The 23,108-nt window shown below is 39.0% G+C and overlaps 1 protein-coding gene across 6 annotated transcripts in view; it reads left to right on the forward strand.

Annotated features, from left to right (window-relative positions):
* DMD (dystrophin) overlaps positions 1-23,108 on the forward strand; it is a 2,087,389-nt gene that overhangs the window by 2,015,625 nt on the left and 48,656 nt on the right. For 4 of the 6 annotated variants that reach the window (XM_081221405.1, XM_081221404.1, XM_081221406.1 and 1 more), the window contains 6 exons: positions 960-1,071; positions 2,467-2,603; positions 3,300-3,338; positions 7,611-7,676; positions 8,768-8,833; positions 11,563-11,721. In XM_081221405.1, coding sequence (XP_081077531.1) covers positions 960-1,071; positions 2,467-2,603; positions 3,300-3,338; positions 7,611-7,676; positions 8,768-8,833; positions 11,563-11,721 — 579 coding nt within the window. The remainder of the gene's footprint in view (positions 1-959; positions 1,072-2,466; positions 2,604-3,299; positions 3,339-7,610; positions 7,677-8,767; positions 8,834-11,562; positions 11,722-23,108) is intronic. The other 2 variants (XM_081221407.1, XM_081221409.1) reach the window with 1 other exon arrangement.

The following is a 23,108-nucleotide window of genomic DNA, read 5'->3' on the forward strand; positions in this document are numbered from 1 at the left end:
TGAAACGAAGAATACAGCATTCCGAGAAGGGGGGGGGGGGAATGTACCATGTAGTACTTACATCTCACCCAAAATGTGTCTTTTCTTGGGGCTTCCATTATCATGTGGAGGTAATGTGATGAGGGGTTTCTGAAGAGAGACAGATAAAAGAGATTATCCAAGTAACAATCTGAAGATGAGTCATCTCAGTCAATCAGAAAATGTAATTAAAGCAAGATTTGGTTTAATTGAGAGTTCTTGTTTAATTTTCTTTTCTCTTATGAAACGCTTTATCTTGATAATTTTTTTTTTTGAAAATAATTCCCTCAGAAAACTTTTGTGCCTTTTTGATGGGTACGGGAGCCCGCAATGCATCAATCTATCCTTTCTGGAAGTTCTTTCAAATTCTAGTATCTGGTCTTCAAAAGCCTGGAAGTTTGCCACTATCTTCCTACTTAATCTGAAAGAGTTCCTAGTGGAGTTTAAATAAGAGCTGAGTTTTTCTCCCCTCCCTCCAAATGTTTATAGGATAATCTTTCTGCCAAAATATTTTACTTTCTTTTTTCTTTTTTTTTTTTTTTTTTTTTTTGCGGTACACGGGTGTCTCACCGTTGTGGCCTCTCCCGTTGCGGAGCACAGGCCCCGGACGCGCAGGCTCAATGGCCATGACTCACGGGCCCAGCCGCTCCACAGCATGTGGGATCCTCCCGGACCGAGGCACGAACCCATGTCTCCTGCATCGGCAGGCAGACTCTCAACCACTGCGCCACCAGGGAAGCCCTGCCAAAATATTTTGATACTGTAGGAGAAGCACCAGAGAAATCTGGAAGTAGGAAGTTAATCACTTACCTTATGGGATTAATGAACCCTGCCTTCTGTTTCCAGAATTAAGACAGTGTGGAAGGAGGTTTATTAAAGGGCGTTCTTTGGGAATTTGATTTGAAGAAATAACATATATGTTTGTTTTTGTTCTTTACCAGGTACAGGAGTCTAAAGCACTTTAATTATGACATCTGCCAAAGTTGCTTTTTTTCTGGTCGCGTTGCAAAAGGCCACAAAATGCACTATCCCATGGTGGAATATTGCACTCCGGTAAGTTAGATTCCTCCCTGACGTGACTTAGTTCACCTGGAAGAAGTTTCAGTTTTGTACAGTCTTACAGATCATGTATCACGCTGTGATTTGTAAGTTCCCCAGATGTTGCCCAGCTAAAGTGGCTCCAAATTGTAGACTCCGGGATTTACTTTATCCCTAGTGGGATGCCTGGCACATGTGGACTGTCGTAGACACTCAACACATATTGTTGGGTGAATCAATAGGTTTTTCTTCTGTTTTCGTGGATTGTAGGGAAGACATTTTCACGTTTAGTTTGCACATCCCTAGGGGCTGTGTGCAGAGGTGTTACGGCCATGGAGCACATTGGGTATGGGGTGGGGTAATATAGGTTCCTTAAAATTCGCAATCCACCACTTAAATTAATCTTGCTCACACTTAGCAACTAAATGCTAGGCATTTACCTTTTAAACTACTCTGTGTGAGATAGGTATTATTTTTATCCCCTTTTTATAGTTGAGGACTCTTGAGATCCTAAGGTTAAAAAAGCTTGCCCAAGGTTCTGTAATTAAGAGCTGGAGTCTTCTCCTAAGATGTTGTTTTGGGAAAATGCTCAGTGGCCAATAGGACTTTGAAAAATCACTGGTGAAATGGAAAGGGCCTGGACTTGGTGGACACAGACCTGGGTGTAAATCTTTTGTTCCTTAAACACTAGCTGCTTGCTATCCAAAGTGTGATCTGTGGGCCAGCAGCATTGGCATCACCTGGAAGCTTATTAGGAATGCAGAACCTCAGGGCCCACCTTGGACTTCCTAAATCAAAGCCTGCATTTTAGCAAGGTCTGCTGGTGGTATCCAACACATCAAAGTTTGAGAAGCTCTGCTTTAGAGCTTTTTCTCTCTTCCATCTTCAGAGTGATTCTCCCAGTTATTTCATTGTCTTCCTCATTTTGATTCCTTTTGCAAAGGTACTCATTGATGGAGAATGTACCATGCTGTGAATAGAATGGTATTTAGTGGGTGAAATACTAGAGCAATGTGGACAAAATCGTTTTAAAACTACTATAAAGTGTGGCAAAACGGAAGGTCAACTTTCTGGCCTCCAGACTTCTATAAATTACCATTTGTTGGGTAGCCCAGTAGTTGGTATACTTCATTTATTCATCATCACAACTTGTTGAGGTGTTATTGCCCCGATTGTATAGGTGATTGGAGCCTTGGATAGGTAAATAACTCAGCCACGTTAACCCCACTGGTAAATGGCAGGTCTGGTTTCAAAACCGCGTTTTCATGTGATTCCAAAGCCTTTGCTCTCAACTCCTCCTGCTCTTAATTATAATAAAACAAGTGCTCCGAGGCAGAGTGCTGGAATTGTGCTGTCTCTTGAGATTATACCCCCTCCCCAAGTCTGATGTCAGCACGATTTCCCTTTCAGACTACATCGGGAGAAGATGTTCGAGACTTTGCCAAGGTACTGAAAAACAAATTTCGAACCAAAAGGTATTTTGCGAAGCATCCCCGAATGGGCTACCTGCCAGTGCAGACGGTCTTAGAGGGGGACAACATGGAAACGTGAGTAGTGGCCAAGGCAAACCAGCCTCTCAGTTGACGTATCTTTGAGCTCCTCTCAGCTGAATACCTTCCTTCACTCCCAAATGCAAACAGTCTCTCCTATTTCTTTCTTTAGATTTACTGTATCTCAAAAAGAGAAAAGCAAGCTGATGTTCAGTCGCCATTTTCCATGTCAATTGTCCCATGACAGTGACCTTTTCCAAAAGTTAAACTGTATCTCACAGGGAGTAAACCACCACTGTTCCGGCTCCTAATTACCTCACAAGGCTTGTAAGAAATATGGGACTGTTTACAAATGAGTGAATCCAAGATTTCATTTTGATTTTCCTCCCTTACAAATCAGTAGGCGTGTGTCTTTCTGTATCTGATTGTGTGGTCGTATCTAGTCACTTTTTTCTACTTGAAAAAAAATATAGTCACAGGAAATTTCTTCACAGTAAGTAGTTATGATTCTCTAGACCAAAATGATGATGTCTTCACCTCTTTTGAACCTTCTCTTCTTTTTTCCATAACTCTGATGGCAGTCGCACAACTGGTTTTCTTTTAATTCACTTTTCACCTTTGTCTGGCCGTTGCTTTCCATGGTTCATACTTAATTGGACTTCATTTATTTTGGCCTTTCAGTAATTTGTGTGTGTGTGTGTGTGGCTGAGCTTGCCTGTGTCTCTCTTCACCACCTCATTTTTTGTTTTGCAGTCCTGTTACTCTGATCAACTTCTGGCCGGTAGAGTCTGCGTGAGTACTTCCACTGAAGGGTGCTGCTATCGCCAACACATTCGCTTGCTTGATTTTGTAAAATTTTTCTTCTGTTTGTTTTGTTGAAAGACGTTTTAATTTCCCTTCCTTCATTTCAAAAATTTTTCCCTTGATAAGACTTTGAGGGTGCCATCCACCACAGATCAGGAGAATCTGAGGTTTTCAGGTCCCCACTTGGTCAAATGTAAACCAGCAGAAATCCTGGCCTGGGGTGCAAATTAACATCAAAGAAATTGTTGGGTTGTTAGTTATATTCCTGGGAGACACGTTTATATATTCTTTCATTATAAGCAGGGAAGAGCCTTCTGATTAACATTCTTTAGCCATATTTCTAGAGATTCAATGCTTTAGGACCTTCAAAAGGATGATGGTTTACTCTTTAGGGCCTGTTATAAGTGGACTATTTAAAATCAAAATTTGTTTCATGGTATGATGTTGAGTATGGTTGAATAATTTCAATTAGACATGTGGACTTTTTATCAGGTAATGCCATGCTATTTGACCAGTGTTTATATACATGAGTTTCTCAATTTTGACCTAAACTCACTTTGCTCTCTTCTCCAAGCTAAATACCCAGCTCATAAACACACATTTACACCGGAAGGAAAGTGTACTGTAGTCTTTGTTATTATTATTGGTGTGTATTATTAATACTACTAATGCTAGATATTAACAGATAATTGACTTATCTCAGAGTTTATAATGTCATCAGAAAACTCCTTTTAGAGTCCGTGATTTAAATATCAGCAAACAAAGTGTGCATTGTTTTAAAGTTATATTGTGTGGGGTTTTTAGAACAAAATTTTGGTATTTCAAAGTGTACTTTATTAAAATATTTATTTAAAGTCAGACAGCTCTATTATATATAAGAGGGTAATGACCAATTTGGAAGACGTGCTTATATAAGAATTCAGTTCATTTTTATTGGGTCTTTTTTATTCCACCATGTAATTTAATTTAAAGTAGGTCTTTTTAAAAAAAAAATCCTGTAGTGATAAACGCAAACTATTAATTGAAGTTTATTTTAAGTCTTTTATGGCCTAAAGGAAGTATAAGACTTTCCTTTCTTTTGTAAAGCTGCGTTATTGTGCCCTTTAATTTTGAGATATGGTAGCTATACCCGATTTCTTTAATCATCATGCTTAAACAACTGGGGGAGTTATTTAGATTCAGTTATGTTCCTTGCTGTTAGTACTTATTTTCCCATCCCAGGTAGTCTATTTGTTTATAGAAGGTAAAGCCTTTCATAAATTAAAAAACAATTTTAATTGATATACTGAAATTCTAAGCTTGATTGGATCCTGATAAGCAAGTAGAACTTATTCCAACACAAAGTAAATCTAACCAGCTGACAAATCCAAAAGAAAAATATGCTAAAGGTTAATGTTTTAAAACACATAGAGGTAGCACAACATAATAAAGAATAACTAACTAGAGGAAGAAGTTTACTGTGTACATAAGCTAATGAGAAAAATTCATGACAGTTTAATATAACTTATTTTAAGTTGTCTTTCTTAAATTTTGAAGAACTTTAAAATTAATAACACTGTTTTAAAAAATATCTTCTCTAACAACTGAAACCTAGCCCCACTTAGCCTTTTTATAAAACAGCCTGCTAGATTATTCAGAAATAGTGGGAAATTCTAACTTTGAGGAAGAAAACAACCCCAGCAGGCTAAAGTCCCTGTAATACCAATAATTTTATTAAAGTCTTTACTCATGGGATGGTAAATAATTTATGAAATGAATTGTAAAGCTATTCTATTCACGCAAAAGAGCCAGGTCCTAAGGTGTTTTATTTTGCAAGAACTCTATCCAAAGTTAACAAATCCTATGACGATGACAGCATTTAATCCATTCAGTATGGGTCACAGAATTTGAAAGTTTACTGAGATACAGATCTTTTGTTTTTCCTTAGAAAAAACCCCTCATTTGCCTGCATTTGTCATTTTATTTGAAAGTAAACCTAGCATAAACCTTTTATATTGTTTGTCCACAAATGAGACAGTCAAACAGTATTCTTTGAGCTATTCTGCTTTGAAAACGTATTAATGGAGTTGTCACAAAAGAGAAAATGGTGGTGGGTGGGTTGGAATTGGCCATTAGCAGTAATAGGAATAGTAGGAATAATCCTTTTGGGGGTATATCATTTTGTATTTAGGAAGTGAGAAGGGAGAACAGTATTCTTACCTTCTCTTGGAAAAGCATTTTAGAAGACTTTGCATTTAGTTTTGTTTCTGGACTACGTAATTTTGTACTTTTACTAATTCTTGATTTTTAAATGATTCTTTTCTGACCAGTATTCCCTTTTGGCCCATTTTCTGGTTTAATAAGTACCTCCGTTAGTGTATATCTATATTTTTTAGATTGCTTGGTTATTACGAGTTCTCGAGCTTATGCATGCTGTCTTAGGTGCTATGTACATTAATAAGAAAAATAACACGGAAGTATCCTCAAGGCTAAGAATTAAAGCTCTGCCTAAGATTTTCTGTTTAAGATTTTATTAAAGTATTTTGCATTTACATGCCTAGCTTTCTCGGTGTAGTTATGCTCCAGGGTCTCATGTTTTCTTTCTTCTCTACACTACCAAGGTAGCAACTGTTACAAGGGGAAACACTAATATATTTTCCTGGATGGTGGGCTTTTAGCTTATAAGAAGTATGTAATCGAAAGACTGGTCTGTTCCAGAAGATAGGGCTTATAAACTAAGTAATCCAGGTACTCAGTTATCTTGACCTGCAGTGAATATTTCAAAACAAACCTTAGAATTTTTCTAATAATGGGCTGTTCCAGGGTTCTAAGAAATTAGCAGATTATCTCCAAAACGAGAATGAAGATTAACCTGGAAATCTTTGGATCTGCCTAGTAAATTGGGTAGTCATCCTTTTGTTTCCTCATGACAGTTTAAGCATCTTCGTAATTCATTCCAAAGTTGATTATGGTGACACTTGACCTAGATAACTTTGGTTTCATAAATAAGACATTTATCTCTCAGGCAAGACTTCAGTTCCCTGGTTATTTGCTGTAGTGTGCTGTAATCATCTTATGATTGTGTGTCTTCTTTAAGAAATATAGATCTCTAGCACATTTCCTATGTAAGCCTAGGTAACTACACGTTTTTCTTTCTTTCTTCTTTTTTTTTTTAATGTAAGAAAAAACAGACATATTCTTCTTAGTGTCCTGACCAAGTCCTTGAATGCTGCTTAGACATTGGACTAAACTAATCCTTACTGAATAGGTTTCTGTTGACGTTTGGATTCATGCCTTTACCTAAGGGCTTTCTGTGTCAGGAGAGAAATGGAAGCGACCTTTTGTCCTATTCCAGTTAAAACAAAAAAGCCCAAGCCCAAACTGGTTTTCAGAACAGATGGATTTTTTCCTAAGGTTAATCTAAAAGATACTATAAAAACTTCGAGGATAATTAATAGATCAGATATGAAAAGGTGAAAACATGTCAACCCTACCAAAATTCTCGTCTGTGAAGCCAAAAAAATGTAGGTTTTTACACCCCCAAAGTAAATAGACTATACCTGCTAATCCTCCTCCCGTTTTCCCCTCTGTGTATTAGCACACAGTATCCCTAATAAGAAATATTTCAGATATTGACATCCTATTGAAGTTAGTCATTCTTTTTAAAACATCACATTATAATTTAGGGCCATTCAGTTTTGCTTTATGAAGTAGTAATATAGTCCTGCTGCTAAATTGGTAGATAGATTCCTTCCTTACAAAATTGCACAAACCAAGACATCTTGATACGTGGAATCTTAAGTAGTCATGGACTGGTGTGGCCTCTTCAGAACTGATATCATTAACTGCAGATTTATTAGGCAAATGTACAGCTTCCATTCAGTAAGAAGGCAGCTAATAAATGGCACAGGTTTACAATTTTAAACCACATACTGCTAACACAGTTTCCGAACTCTAGGATATGAGACATTACAAGACAGGAGGACAAAATGTCACGTAGAGATTGTCCCCCCGACCTTTTCTATAATTGAAACTTTCCAGAGAGGTTTTTGATCTCTCTTTATGGCTTCTGAGAAAAGCAGAGGCATGAGAAATCATCTCTCAAACCTGGATTCTAAATACTTGATGATATCTAAGATACAGGAACAGCTAAATGTGTACATTATCCTTAGTATTAGGATAAAAGCATTCTAGGCCATGTATATAACATAACTGTGTGGTGGGGGTTTTTTCTCCATTAATGGATGGTATCTGTGACTAATAACATTTTCTGCCTTATAGGCCTGCCTCGTCCCCTCAGCTTTCACACGATGATACTCATTCACGCATTGAACATTATGCTAGCAGGTATGAGACTAGTTGAATGCCAGGCAAATATTGATTGAAATAACTAACCAAGGAAAGCTAACCTATATTAATTTTAAACAAATCTTTTCTTTTTCCCCAATCTTGTCTGATTTCTACTAATCAGCTTGCCCTCTAACGTGCATGCCGTTCCACTGCATGTTGTTTTTGGACACCAATAAGAGCATCAGCCCAGAACAGTCTCCCCTAACCCAGGCCTTTAAACATTCCTGATAGCTTTGTTATGTTTTATATACTGAGCACGTTTAATCAATTGCCTTAGAAATCATTTAACCTTCTTAGAAAACTGCTAGACCAGACATAAGTATATGAAGAAATTATACTGTGTTATATGGAGACTATGAAAGCACTGGCTTTCCAGTTCTGTGTGTATTTTACATACTATGCTGTAAAGAAGAGAATCACTCATTTTCCTCATCCCTGGACCTTTCTGTCCCACTTCCTTTGTGTTTGAGGTAACTTGTATATCTAAAAACTAAATTGCTGATTGTAAGATATGCTTGTTAAATAAATCCGTAAGAGTTTGGTTCACTTTTAAGTTGTAAAAAGACTTTATTATTGTTTGAGGTGAAGGAGGTTTTTGAAGGTAAAAAGTGGCAGAATGTATAGAGAACTTACTGTGAGTCTATCTTTTACCAATAGTCTAACTGCTAAACATGTTTATCAACCATAGGAAGTATTAACTAGCTATATATAATTCTGTCTTCAGTGGAAATCTTTAATTGTCATAAAAAACACATGGGATAGCGTAAGGTACGGAGTGTATTTGTTGTCAGGGAAGCTTTTCTCGTGAAAACAAAGGCCTCTTCTCAGTGAAAGGAAGATCAATCCGTGAAGAAAAAAAATACAACTTCTCTTGTAATTTGCAGCGTAAATGTAAAGCTACTTACCTAGCTGTGGTCCACCACTCACTGCCTCAGACGGTTAGGCCAACACACACATCCTTTAATATGAAGGATTCCTTTCTCCTCTTGACATGATTTATCCTTTAGTTTTCAGGAATGTTCGATTAGGTCTTGAATAGATTCTAAGAAGTCACATAAGTTTTAATGAGCTTTTACGTTTTTTATCAGGCTAGCAGAAATGGAAAACAGCAATGGATCTTATCTAAATGATAGCATCTCTCCTAATGAGAGCATGTAAGTATCCTGTCTCTTTTTACAAAATGTTCCTGACCATGAAATTGCTTTGAGGGATTTAGAGGTAGGGTAGCGCAGAGGATAGGAATTAGCGTTTAATATTCATTTGATCTTTCAAGGAGACTTGCATTTACTTTTTTTTCTTTAACTCTTGACAACCCGACACAGAATGAGCTCATCCAAACTGTGGCATTTATTGGTATTCCAGATGTTCCAAAATGTTCCAAAACATTTTGCCTTATTCTTATTTAATGCCATACTACCACAAATTGCAGGGTCCCAAATACTTAAACTATATTAAATGTTTAATCTTTGACCAAACCTGCAGGATATTTAAAGGGATTAGATATTAATTTTTAAAGTGATGGCTAAGTAGTGTTTTCTCCACTCGTGGGGAGCAGAACTATAATCTTGGTGTAGTTGCATTGGCATTCCCATATGGTAGGCTAGATGGGCATTTTCCTTTAGAGATCCTAGCTAGTAGATTTTTGTGATTTAGCGTCTTCAAGAGCTAAGTAAAGTGAGACTATCTTGTGAAGGGTTTCAGAAGAAGAAGTACAAATTGAGGTCACGGTTTTGTAGTGGGATGATAAGCCAGGCCTGTCAAATTTAAGGAAGGCGAGAGAGTGGTACTCAAAGTGGCGGAGAGCACAGCTATGGCAGGGAAACAGAGGCTTCCTTACAGAGTAGGGGAAGTATTCACAATAAGGAATCTTGCCATGAACCAAGAGGCTGAGGTGGAGGGAACAGACTGAGAAGCAAATATGGAGGACAAAATAAGGATCTGCTAACTGAATAGATAATTTAGGGAGATGAAATCTAGTCAAGGTACAATAATGTTTTTACTTTGATAAGTTATGGATGTCTCACCACTTTGTCATAGAGAATCTAGGCAAAGGGAGAATGGTAAATTTATCCTGTGTAGTTGGTGTGGCAACCCAAGGTCACACTCAGATGAGAAACAGGCTTTATGAGGATTAGACTGAAGGAAACAGTATCCACGTGGCATTTATACATAACTGGTTATTGAAGACATGAGAATAAGTCATCTCATCTGATACATAAAGGTGATCAAGGTGATAATAAAGAATAAAGTCAACACTCAGCCATTCATATATGACTTAAGTTACTTAAGACAAAACAGCCTTTTCCCCCAAACATAACTATGGTGCATTCTCTTTCTTAGCTGTGGGGAAAAGTATTAATAGTATTAATATATAAACTACTTTGACAGAAAAATATGTAACCAAAGAATCAACGAAATGTAAACAACCTGAATGATTTGCTTCTTTGGGTCACTGATTTGAATATGAGAAGCTCTAGCACATTCACAGTAATTCAAGTTGTACCTGTATAATAATGGCTGCCGTTCAGTGACTGCCTCAGAAAACAGTAAGAGAAGTTGAATTATAACTATGTGTTGTAATTAAACACGGGAGGTCCTAGCAATCAAACTGCAGAATTTGGGAAGAGAGCTAACAAATTAGGTGGTCAAAACTGCTTTTGTTTTATTTTTAAACGAAATTTAGCTTTAGCTTATTCTGAGGGCATAAAATCCATTTTGACTCAATGTTGGATGGTAATATCATGATATCTTCGGGGCAGATCTGGGGAAGTGGTTTGGTAGATTGGTTGACTTCACTTAAATGTTTGTTTTTAACACCCAATAATTATTTTAATTTTAACTTACCAACCAGTTATCTGACTTGATGGACCAAGATCATTTAAATGAGGAGGATTTTTTTCCCTAAGTATCTGAAATTTTTTCAACTCAGAGGACATAGAGATGAGAAAAGGAAATTAAAGGGGTGTGGAGAGGGAAAAATTAACATATCATCTTACTGATACGTAGCCGGAAGCAAAGGGCTTTAGCCTATCACTAAGAACAGAATGAAGTTCTTATAACTCGGAGGTACACAGGCTTTTCAGGAGCTGGGGGCGATGCATTTAGAAAATCATTTCTTCTGTGTATGAGAGAGTTCCTAGAAATGAGGGAAGATTGCGGCTTCCTCCCAACATATAAGCCTTTGGCCTCTTTGTCCCCCAAGGTTAGTCTTCAAAAGCTGCTCTGAGGAGTGAGTTGTTCATTCCTCTTGTATTAGTCACCTTAATGGCTTTTTTCTTTCCCTGCCAGTTTTTGTTTTTCTATCTAAACAATAATTGAATGAAATAGTCATTTTTATCCGTAGTTTCATTATTGTTACCATCCTGCCTCTGTGGGGTTTATAAGTTGAAACTGGCTTACCAAAGCAACACTTTTCAGTTGCATTGCTTTCCACTTAAGAAAATATTTACTCTATTATTTTAACGGCTTCAGTTTTTTCCTGGTCAGTATCAACAACACAGTGGGTGAGTGAACAGATTGTCTTGACAGGCTTGGTAGCAAAAACATTATACAGCCATTATTACGTCTCTTAATATTTACTAACGATTGATTAAACTGTCAACGTAGAGTCCCAGTATTACTGTAATTCTACCATTCATTTACCCATATAAATAGGCCAACCACATTCAATGGAAAATCTGAGCAAGAAACACTTGGAATTGTCACCAACAGGATGGTAGACCACAACTTCAAGAGATCAAAATGTCTTTAAAAGCAGGAAAAAGGGTCTAATTAATTGTTAAGAGCAAATAACTGTTTCTCTTTTAAAATACACACCCAAGTCCCTGACCCCCAAGGCAAAATAAGGGGGGAAAAAACCAAAACCTTTGATTTTATTTTCCAGAGATGATGAACATTTGTTAATCCAGCATTACTGCCAAAGTTTGAACCAGGACTCCCCCCTGAGCCAGCCTCGTAGTCCTGCCCAGATCTTGATTTCCTTAGAGAGTGAGGAAAGAGGGGAGCTAGAGAGAATCCTAGCAGATCTTGAGGAAGAAAACAGGTGAGTTTTCTTTCTAGCTTTGTCATTGGTATGCAGAGTGCATACACTTGCACACATAGAAAAGTGCCAGGAATCTTCACTTAGAGTCATTTTATGTCTAATTGTTTTCTCCAATAATCTGTTTAGCTCCATTTACAGATCCTCTCTCTTTTTTTTTTGTCATCCGAAAGAAGAAAATGAATGCAGTAGCATAAGTAAGAACTCATATAGTAGGTGTTAAAGGAATTAATGCTGATGGTGGTATTTGATTTGTTGCATGTGTTTCAGAGGCTTTGATTTTATGTTTGAGAATAGAATTTAAGAAAAAAGTAGGTCATTTAATTTTATGATGATACGATTTGTACATGTGTTTGGCCATATTATCTATCTCAAAGCATTTAAGAAAGTAGGCTCATCGGTCATATTTGGGAATGAATTAGTTCATCTTAGCTTCCATCGTCAAATACAGCAGTCGTTTATGCTCACTGTCCTAGCAGATTAGTGAGACAATTCCAGTTGTCAGTCATCACCTGAAAAAGATGTCCATGGAAAAAGAGCAGAAATTATAAAAGAAAATTTCATAATGACTGCCCAGAGGACAAAGATCTGGCATATTGTGTGATGCTAGGATAATGCAAATCATTGGACTTTTACTTTTGTATTACATTTATTATATCACAGGTCCCTTGGTTAAGAAAGGCTTTTGCACATGATCACTTCTAACTCAGTGTGCCTTCCTTAGACAGATGCCACCAGGCGAGTCTTTAAAGAGTAAATGCTCAAATCTGTGGGACTTGAGTACTTTCGTCTCTTTGGTTTAGCCCAAGGCACAAGGACCTCTTAATCTAGGCAACACAGTATGCCTGAGAACCAGTGCCCTCAGGGAGTATGTCACCTCAAGATGAAAAGGCAAATTGCCATTCATCCATTGCTTTCTCCTGCCACTGGCCTCTTTCTAGCTCTCAGTACCTCTGACCTATGGCCAGAGCTCCTTATCTGGTTGGCTTCCCTTTGTGTCTTTCTCACCCCTCCAATAAATCCTCCATACTGACTGTAGTTGTGCATCTTTCCAGAACCAAGACCCATCATGGCATTGTTCCTTCACTGGACTTCTGCATCTTTGAAAAAACCTAGCTTCTCAGCTGGGCATTTTAAACCTTCCACAGTTTTCTCTTGACCTGCTTTTTACAACTTCATCTTCTTTTGTGCCTGTGTTCTGGCCATGCTGTTGTGGCTGCTGTTTCTGAATGCATCCTGCTCTCATCCACTTTCTGGGTCGAGCTCAAGCTTGCGTCTCAGCCTAGCTACTAACCCCCATCGCTCCGCTGCCATATCTGGCAAAGGAGTCCTTCCCATCCTCCATGCCTTTGCTCAGAATGATTTTCCCCACAGAGCCCTGTTAGATCCCGGCATTTGGAAGTAATCTGTCATTTGTCTATATTCCCAGAATACTTGGGACCTTTCTCAGAGACCTGTGTTTCAGTTTGCCTTTTTATCAGTTATTCCCAATGCTTCCCTGTAATGGAGATAGCGCATGCCTTTGGAATAAGGCCTGTGTTTTAATTCTCTTAATGTCCCCTATGGTACCTAGCACAGTGTGACTATTTAACGGGTTCTCCAGAAATGTTTGGTAAAAGCCTGAGTTAAGAATACAGAGGGGATGCCACACACATACCATTCAGGAGGTAATACTGAACATTCTGTGGGTTTTGGCCTTATTTGTAAGACTGGCAGTGAACATCGTGGTAGATAAAACCGTTCCCTCTACTTTATTGAGTATCATTGGTATTCGTTTATGTTAAGTCTAATTATTTTAGGGGTCAAAGTCAAATAGGAAGAAAAAGTTGGTATTGGCATTATAAATAGAATTTGATGTTACCCAGGAATAAAAATATTTTTGTACTATATGATTGTCCATTGTGTAACATATCTTTCCATTTCATTGGTCAAGAGTTCTGTCTTGTTTATTATTACTACACTTGCCCTCCATACCATGACAACCAGGCCAAAGAGTGCTGGTGAAGAGTACTGGAACTCTCATTGGTATATCATTTCATCATTTTCAGAGCACTTTAATGCATTTGGGGTCATTTAATCTTCCTAAAAGCTCTGTGTAGAAGATGGATGAGAAAATGCAGGTTCAGAGAGGTTCAGATGGCTTGACCCAAATTTCACAATCAGCCAGTGGCAGAAGCAAATCCAAATCCAGATTTTCTGACTCAAAATAGCCCACTGTGCCTTGCCCCAGAGCCTAAAGAAGAGTCATCCTATGTAAATATCATTTATGTAGAACTGTGGCACATTCCATGGAATGTACCTTTACTTGAGGGAATATTTTTAGGACTACATATGAATAAACCTGCCCATCTACTTGCGGTACAGTGATAACCACTTTACCCTGAAAGATATCCAAGACCGTTCCCCAGGAATGACATGGTTTATTCTCTGAAAGAAAGAAAAAATAAATTGCACCAGGGCTGCTTAGAGCTCCAAAATGAAGAATCTGGTATTGGTGCAAGTCTTTCTGTAAGTTATCTTGACCCTCAAGTAAAGGTCAGGATGAGCCTCCTTCTTTCTCTCTCTACTTTGTCACATTTTCACTTCCCACCAAATCCCAAGAAATGTCTCTACAGAGCTCCCTTCCTGAAGGCAGCCTCTGGTTTTCTTTGCTCTATCCTCTCCTGTCTTCTTGCAGTTCTTCTCAAAGAAATTCAGAGCCATAGCTTTGTCTTCATGATCCTTGAGTTCAGTGTTGCTTAAAGGAGCCTGTAATTCACCATTTCCTGTCCTTCCTCTGAGAGAACCCGGGAGGTCATTAGATGTCCCCTCTCTGTGCCCGCCAACCTAGCTGTATTTCTCTAGTCAAATTGGCTACATAATTTGACAAATACAAGCAGACATTTAGAGCAAATGGGAAAGGATATTTAAAACTGAGAGTATCTCATGTCCTTTGGACACATGTCTATGTGTATTTTGTGTTCCTTTATCCTGTGGCAAGGGCTTATCTCCAAATGACAGTTAGCAAGGGAAAGAGGCTTGAAAAGATCCCCATTCCTGACTGGATATGTTTATTGAATTCTGTTATTCATGACACTCCCCACCATCCCCTTGGAAAGCAGAAATTGGCAAATTAGGAAGTGTCTCAAGGATATCTTATCTCTGTCTTTAGAATTCCATTTCTCCCAGTTGTTGCCACATAGCATTCAATAAATATTTGTTGAATAAGTTAATGAATAAATGAATTGAAATGAAGCTGAATTTATTTTCATTTTTCATTGTAGCACTCATGCATGTACTTTTGGCTAAAATTCTTTTTAAGTCCCAATTTCATAGAGGAAAGCCTTTTGAAAGCTTTTCTTCTGCTTGCTTTTCAGAATACTTCCCTTTTTCAAACTGCTTTGATGAGCACCAAGCCTTACTTTGTCATAAATTTAGAATGTTCAGAATTCATTTTCCAAATCCTAAGCCCCGCGTGTCTCCCCCCACTGGCTTTCTCTGATTCTTGGCTTATGCCACAAAGATAAGGCGAAAGCTCTGAGCAAAAGCTAAGTCTGACTCTCAATTTTCTCAACAGTGGCTCTCATAAATTTCGGTGACTAGTGACTTATACGGTCTTTAGTGTTTCACTTCTGCATAATGTTTCTCCCTCATACCACAGATAATTCTGATTCACCTGTTCGGTCGAGACCTGTTGGATGTCGAGAATTTGCTCTATTGTGTGTCCTTAGCATTGCAAACTCAAAGTTTGCTTTTTTCCTGCGTACATGACAGCCTGCAATCTGCTGACTTAAATCTGTAGTGACAAATTTTGATGTATTTTTCTCTGCACTGTCTAAATGAACTCGGACTTGCTCTGAAATTCTAGGTATGACCCTAGCAATGAAAAGGTAGCCTTTATGAGAGACAAAACCTCATTGTCATTCTGCTGCCTGCGCATCAAATTGATTAGATTGTTCCCAAGTCTAAAAGGAGGGTAAATACTAAGCTGATTTACTGTGAAGTCTAAAGTTAATTAAAATTGTTAGTAGATGTTTTATGATGACAGAGGATTCTGAATTTTTAGTACCTACTCGGTACCTTTCATATGTCTTGTTGTTGGGCAACCAGTCATGATGCAGCCTAAGTTTGAGTTTTCCCTTGATCCTTTTCATTCCTCCAGTGGCTAGGCAAGATTGTTAATGTTGTTTTCAAAGAAATTCTAGATCGGTTACTTATACCACTGAATTAAACTAGCTGGAGATCATGATCCTTTTGCTTTCCCTTGTCAATGATGTTACGACTGGGCCCGAGGCTCACAGTTTTCAATCTTCACAGTCTCAGGACGTCTTTATGCCACGTTCCTTCCTTAGGTCTTTGTGTGAGTCTCACGTGATGGTGAGGAGATGGCCAAGATGAAGGGAAGCCGAAGGGGGTCAGGAGTGGGCATTCTGAGCTCAGCAAGGAGCATAAACAAAGGTGTCAGGGAGGAACAGCACAGGATGCTTGGGAAACCGCAGACAGTTGCGCGACTTCTGTAATAAGTCCAGAAATGGGAGGAGATGAAGCCGGACAGGTCGGCAAGGCCAGGTGGGGAGGGACAAGGACGCAGTGCGGTGCTGTGTTGGGGCCTCCTCATGTAGTACAGGGAGCCTCCCGGGGGTGAGCCAGGAGTGATGCTGTTAGACTTACACTTACATGCGTGACTTGGGCAGCTGGGCGGAGGTTGGGGGGATTCTGAAAAGCACAGGCCTGGAAGAAGGAAGTCAGATGGGGAGGGAGCATGGAAGCCCAGGAAAGAGATGATAAGGGCCTACAGGAGGGTAATAGAAATGGGGGGATGGGCTAAATCTCAGGCATATTTTAGGGGAGGGGCGGGGCTGTTTGGCTGGCTGGTTGGGTGGATCCGGGGAGGGAAGGAATGAACCCCAGTTCTGGCGGGTGCAGGGCGAGACCACGGTTGTTGGCAGCTGGGACTGACAACTCAGGAGGAGCAGCAGCAGGGTCATCCCTCAATTCAGCAGGATTTACAGAGGGCGTTCCTCAAGGTCAGGTAGCTGGAAGATGGTGAATGGGGTGCAGGAGACGTTGAGTTTGAGGTTCTGGTGACATACCCATGGACAAATGTCTGACGGTGGGAAACGGAACTTTGAAGCTCGAAGGAGGGGATAACAGATAACAGAGATAACAGATCTGGGAGTCCCAGCTCATAACTGGTAGTCGAAACTGAGAGTCAGTTTATCTACCCAGGGAGCACGTGGCAGAAGGAGAACAATGGGCTTGGTGAAACTCTAGAAGATGTAAACATTAAAATGTTTCTATAATTCCCTTTATTGTTTAATAGGTAATCCATGCACATTATATGGAATCCAAAGGGTTTCAAAGGCATATAAAGATAGTGAGTCTTTCTCCAACCTTGTCCCCTGGCTGTAGTGCTCCCAGCGCTGGGGGCTGCCCCCTTGACTGCTTTCTCGTGTAATCTTTCAGATATTCTCTACGTACGCAAATATTTGCAAATATTTTTGTGGTTGTTGGAATTATTTCACACAGTACCATGTAGTGTTCACTCTGGTCTTTTCGTTCTACTTAAAGATCCCTAATTACACACGCTGGAGGAATATGCCAGAAGAAGAGGGGAAGAGAGCTTGGGAATGATAGCATTTTCCCAGAGGAGGCAAGAGGGAGGAGGGCACAAGGACACAGGAGGAGGCATGGTTTTGAACGGGAGAAGGGCCACCTCTGAAAATCATGTTGTAGGTGACGAGGCTGGGGTAAGGAATGGGGGTGGGGAAGATAACAGTGAATGTTAACTGTCCAGTACACATCATTGGGAACTAGTAGAGACTGATTCTCATAGCTGGTCTACACATTTTTTTTTAAGTTGAATTGGGGGGAAAAGAGTAGTATATGAGAAAATTAATGAATCTGGGCCCTCGTGCCACTTGGCAATACAAGCCCCCAAAACACAGGGCTACAGAGCCTTTTTAGAGAAAGGGAGCTACTTTTCTCATATAAATCAAACCGACAAGGTCTTTCATGGCCAGAGAAGCTGCCGTATGAAGAGAAGCTGAAGGGCATACCCACTGCATTTAATAAGCTGTGCAGGAGTCAACCGCTCCTGCTCTACGCAGGCAGGGATGACAGTTACGTGGGGTGGGGTCACCATGATTCCGAGGCTCCGTTTCTAACTAAGCCACCCAATAACTACATTTCCTTCAGTGTATCCTGAGTTAATCGAAGCTTGTGGATGGATGACCCGAGTTCTCCCTCTTTTTAACTGTCTTGTTATACTAAATGTATTAATGTTGCCTTAAACCTTTTCAGGGAGCATCATGAGGTTTTCTTTTTTAGAAGAAAATTTTATTTTTCACAGTAGAGACAGTTTGAATATTCATATTATAAATTCTCTGTAAACACACAAACAAAATTTAACTTGGAATACAGGTAGCCATGTATATAATCTTTTTTTTAATTGAAGTATAGTTGATTTACAAAATTGTGTTTCAGATGTACAGCACAGTGATTTGGATATATATGTATGTGTTTATTTTTTTTCAATTCTTTTCCATTATTGAATACAGTTCCCTGTGCTATATAGTAAATCCTTGTTGTTTATTCTATAGATGGTAATGTGTATCTGTTAATCCCATACTCCTAATTTATCCCTCCCCCCCCACTTTGGTAACCATAAGTTTGTTTTCTACGTGAGTCTGTTTCTGTTCTGTAAATAAGTTCATTTGTACTATTTCTTAAATTCCACATATAAGAAATATATAATATTTGTCTTTCTCTGTCTGACTTCATTTAGTATGATAATCTCTACGTTCATCCATGTTGCTGCAAATGGCATTATTTCATTCTTTTTTATGGCTGAGTAATATTCCATTGTGTGTGTGTGTGTGTGTGTGTGTGTATACACATGTGTGTGTATATATACACACACACACACACCACATCTTATTTATCAATTCATCTGTTTATGGACAACATCATGAAGTTTTAAGTGCAAATACTCAATCTATTTAAATGGGGAATATGTTTTTTTAAAGACTAGAGTTATCACTCGATTTTAGGGTCCTCTGTCTTAGATGTCTTGGAAATCATAACAAAAACTTGTCTGGTGAGTTTAGATCTTGGCATAGGAAATTGGATAGTCATGAGGACTGCTTCATACCACAGAAAATCTGAAGTGCCCCTCTGGTGATAACAGTATTCACAACTTATTGGTACAGCTGCCATCTTCCTAGAGCAAGCTGGATAAAAGCTGAAGTTCTTACAATCCAGTTTCCCTTTTTAGATCCTCCATGAAGACCCTCATCCTTCTTTTGGCTTTTGTTACCAGACCATCCTGCTACAGTAGAACTGACCGTAGTCTTATCTTTCTTTAGTTACTTTCCAGGCCTGAGGATATCATTCCATTCAATTCAACAGCTAGTTAGTGAATGCTTAATGTGTTTTTCAAACAGGAGTACAAAAAGGAATAAGCCTTGGTTCTTACCCTCATGGGGCTCAAACTTTAATAAAAAGACAATAAAATATAAACAACTAATTACAACCCAGTGTTACAAGTGCTCTGAGGGCACAGAGGTGAATGACTAATTCTGTCAGACTGGGGAGACTTTCACAAAGGGAGGTGAACATAAAGGCTGAATAGGAGTTTTCCAGACTGAGAGAGGGTGTAAGGTTGAGCCTTGCAGACTATTGGGGCAGTGAGTTATGTGTGGCCAGAGCACAGGATGAAGAGAACAAGAGAGTAGTGGAATGGTAGGTGGAGACCACTGTTTAAAGGGCTTTACATGTCAGACAAAGGAGTTTGGATTGTATCCTGTAAGCAGTTGAACAGTGAAGGCTTTGTGAGGAGGAGAAGATTTAGCAAAATAATTGTAAGCAGGGAGCTAAAGCCTTGGAGATTGGTAGAAGGATAGTGCAACAGTTCATTGAAACGTGGCCAGGTTCTTAACTAAGGATCTCTTAGGCAAGTGAAGAAGGGATAGAGAAATGGGAAGTCGCTGGATGAATGAGGCCAGGGGAGATGGGAGAGGGAGGAATTGGGCGGTATGAAATTTTTTGTCAGGGAACTGGGAAATGGTCATTAAAAAACAATATCAACAACAACATAGCACACACAAGAAAAGCTACTGATTGGCCAAGGTCAATGGATAGAGAAAAAGAACTATGTATTGTGCATACTGAGCTCTGTTTGCCCAAGGAGATTCAAGTGGAAATTTCCTATATTGATTTTATGTATTCACTTTCCAAAAAGGATTAAAAAAATACATAGCAGTAAGATTCCTGTAGTAGAAATAGTAAATCAATGAACATAGTGGGGATTAGCTTAAGTTGATATAATTGAGCTTCAAATTTAGTTTGAGGTTCCCTACAGGCAGGGGGAATAAGAGGACAGAATGATTTGTCTATCTCTCGATATTGGATGAAAGAAGCGTGAAACTTTCTAAGGAAACAGCGTAGTTCTCCTGGTTCTAAATAACAGTAACAGCAAAAACAAATAGCTGTCATTTGAGTGCTTGCTGTGGACCAAAACTGTTCTGAGTATATGTAAGATCCTGTTCAATCCCCACAACAACCCTATGAACGAGAGGCTGTTTCCCAAATAAAGACTCCATGACACAGAGTATGAAGGACACGTCACACGGCTAGTAAGGAATAGGGCCTGGATTCAAACTCAGGCATTCCTGGACTCTTAAACAGTGTTAATGCTTGGTGTGATTACTGGCTAGTCTCCTTATCAATATTTTTATAACAAAGACTGAAGGAAATTTTATGTGGCTGCTTCTAGTAGCCTTTGATAATTGTGGAAAGCTTGCCATTAAAGACCAAAGAAATGATGACAGTTCTCCATGGATAAAGGTCACTATTGCCCAAAATGTGTTCTATAGCACACCTCTAAGATACTCTAAAAGTACTGATTCTAAGGACAGATAAACTTTTGGAAGTGCTTGTACTGGAAAGTGTTGATTAATTTGCATTTGCACTGAAGAGTGCAGAAGTGAAGAAACATGATTAGCTTTGTTTAACCCAATGTTGGTTACACATACTTGACCTCAGCCCAGTTGTAGTGTTCTGTGGAACTCACTTTGGTAAGAAATACAAGTCTGTACTAATGTCTCTTAAAATGAAACCTGGATTTTTCTCACAAAAGTAACTTCTGATTTTCTCCAGTAGTAAAGCCCTACAACCCCAGAGACCAAAATGATTTAGTCTGGAAAAATTCAAAGATAGGTATTAAATCATCTCCCGTAAGAATAGATAATTCTATGAGGTCTTTTTGTGGAACATCCCACTGTGAGTGACCTGGCTTTCCCATCAAGCCACAAAAAAGCATTTCCACCAATAACTTGACAAAATTAATTTGCTATATGGAGCTCTTAATTGTTGTTAACTGATTGAATTGTGATGGATGTCCACCAAAGACAGGAACTTTTGCTTCTATAACAATTACTGTTGGATTTTGCTTCCTAAGTTGTTAGATGCGAAGGCCAGTTGTTACTTGAGGCCTCTCCTGGGTTGTGATATAAAAGTGTATTACCAACCCATGGGAAGATATTAGCAGGAATGCAGGTGTAACAGTCATCTCAATGACAGATTAAGGTATACATTTTGAAGATGTGTAGCTAATGTATGGTCCTGTGTAATGCTACTTGAGGAAGCTGATTCCTTTTCTGGCACTGAACTGTTAGAGGAAGGATCAGTGATGAATCTTGTGTGGCTTGGTACTTAGCAAGTGTAAGTTCACAGAACCCATGGCTAATGGAGACATCCAGGAGACTTGAAAAGACAGGTCTGGAGTCTAGAAGAGAAGCCTTGACTGAGGAATAATGGGTTGGGGAGGTCGGGTCATGGGTGTAGAGGAGGTGGAAGCCTAGGGAGAGGACAGGGTCCTCTTAAGGAAGAGAACACGTGTGGAAAGAAGACCAAGGACCTCCTGGTGTACTTGATTGTAACTGGCTATGCCCAGTTCTCCACCAGTAGCCCAGATAGAAATGGTTTCCTGGTTTGTATTACTTATGTAAATGGATGACTTCTGCAGATGACCAGACCCTTTTTTTTTTTCCTGCTATGTGGATAATTAAAGTTGACCTTTTTCTGTATCTCCAAATTCTGGGTTACCTTTTGGTACCACTCCATCTGCTATCTACAATTTATAAGTAAACCCATATCCTTTTCCTGTAATTTCCTAGTAAATCAAAGTGATTATTTCAAAGATAGAAATAACCTATATTCTTAGCGTAAACAATGAGCACAATTCCCAGTCCTTTTGCATTAGTGTAAGGTTTGTCACCTTGGAACTAAACAATATCCCACACGCTAGAAGGTGAGCTCTTGAAGGGTAAGGGACTGTGTCTCGCATATGTTTCTCTCTATAGTGCTGGTGTAGGCTTTACATGTTGATTCAATTAATGGATAAATGTCCTTTGGAGTTTTCTTGTTCCCTGCCAGATTTCTTGGCTGGTTTTTCTACATCTGTGACTCTATTTCTGTTTTGTAAGTAAGTTCATTTGTATCATTTATTTCAGATTCCATTATATAAGCAACATCATATGGTATTTGTCTTTCTCTGTCCGACTTGCTTCACTCTGCATGACAGACTGTAGGTCCATCCATGTCTCTACAAATGACCCAATTTCATTCCTTTTTATGGCTGAGTAATATTGCATTGTATATAATACCACATCTTTTTTTATCCATTCATCCGTCGATGTACATTTAGGTTGCTTCCACGTCTTGGCTATTGTAAATAGTGCTGCTATGAACATTGGGGTGCATGTATCTTTCTGAAGTATGGTTTTCTCTGGATATATGCCCAGGAGAGGGATTGCTGTGGATCATATGGTAGTTCTATTTTTAGTTTTATAAGGAACCTCCATACTGTTCTCCATCATGGCTTCACCAATTTAACATTCCCACCAACAATGTAGAAGGGTTCCCTTTTCTCCACACCCTCTCCAGCATTTATTGTTTATGGAGTTTTTAATGAAGGCCATTATGACTGGTGTGAGGTGATACCTCATTGTAGTTTTGATTTGCATTTCTCTGACAATTAGTGATGTTGAGCGTCTTTTCATGTGCTTTTTGGCCATCTGTATGTCTTCTTTGGAGAAATGTCTTTTTAGAACTTCTGCCCATTTTTTGATTGGGTTGTTTGTTTTTTTGACATAGAGCTGCATGAGCTGTTTGTATATTTTGGAGATTAATACCTTGTTGGTCGCTTTGTTTGCAAATATTTTCTCCCACTCTGTGGGCTGTCTTTTATATAATTTTCCACTGGACTGAAAACACTGAAGTTGTTTAGGTTATTAACCCAGACTTGAACATTTCCTGGGCTTATTTTGGGGCTCTCTTTTAAATTCATTGTCTGAAAATACTGAGAAGTGTCTGCATACATAATTCTGCAGGCATGTACACACCGTCTT

The sequence above is a fragment of the Mesoplodon bidens genome, assembly GCF_964165515.1.
Source record: "Mesoplodon bidens genome assembly, chromosome: X".
Lineage (NCBI taxonomy): Eukaryota > Metazoa > Chordata > Mammalia > Artiodactyla > Ziphiidae > Mesoplodon > Mesoplodon bidens.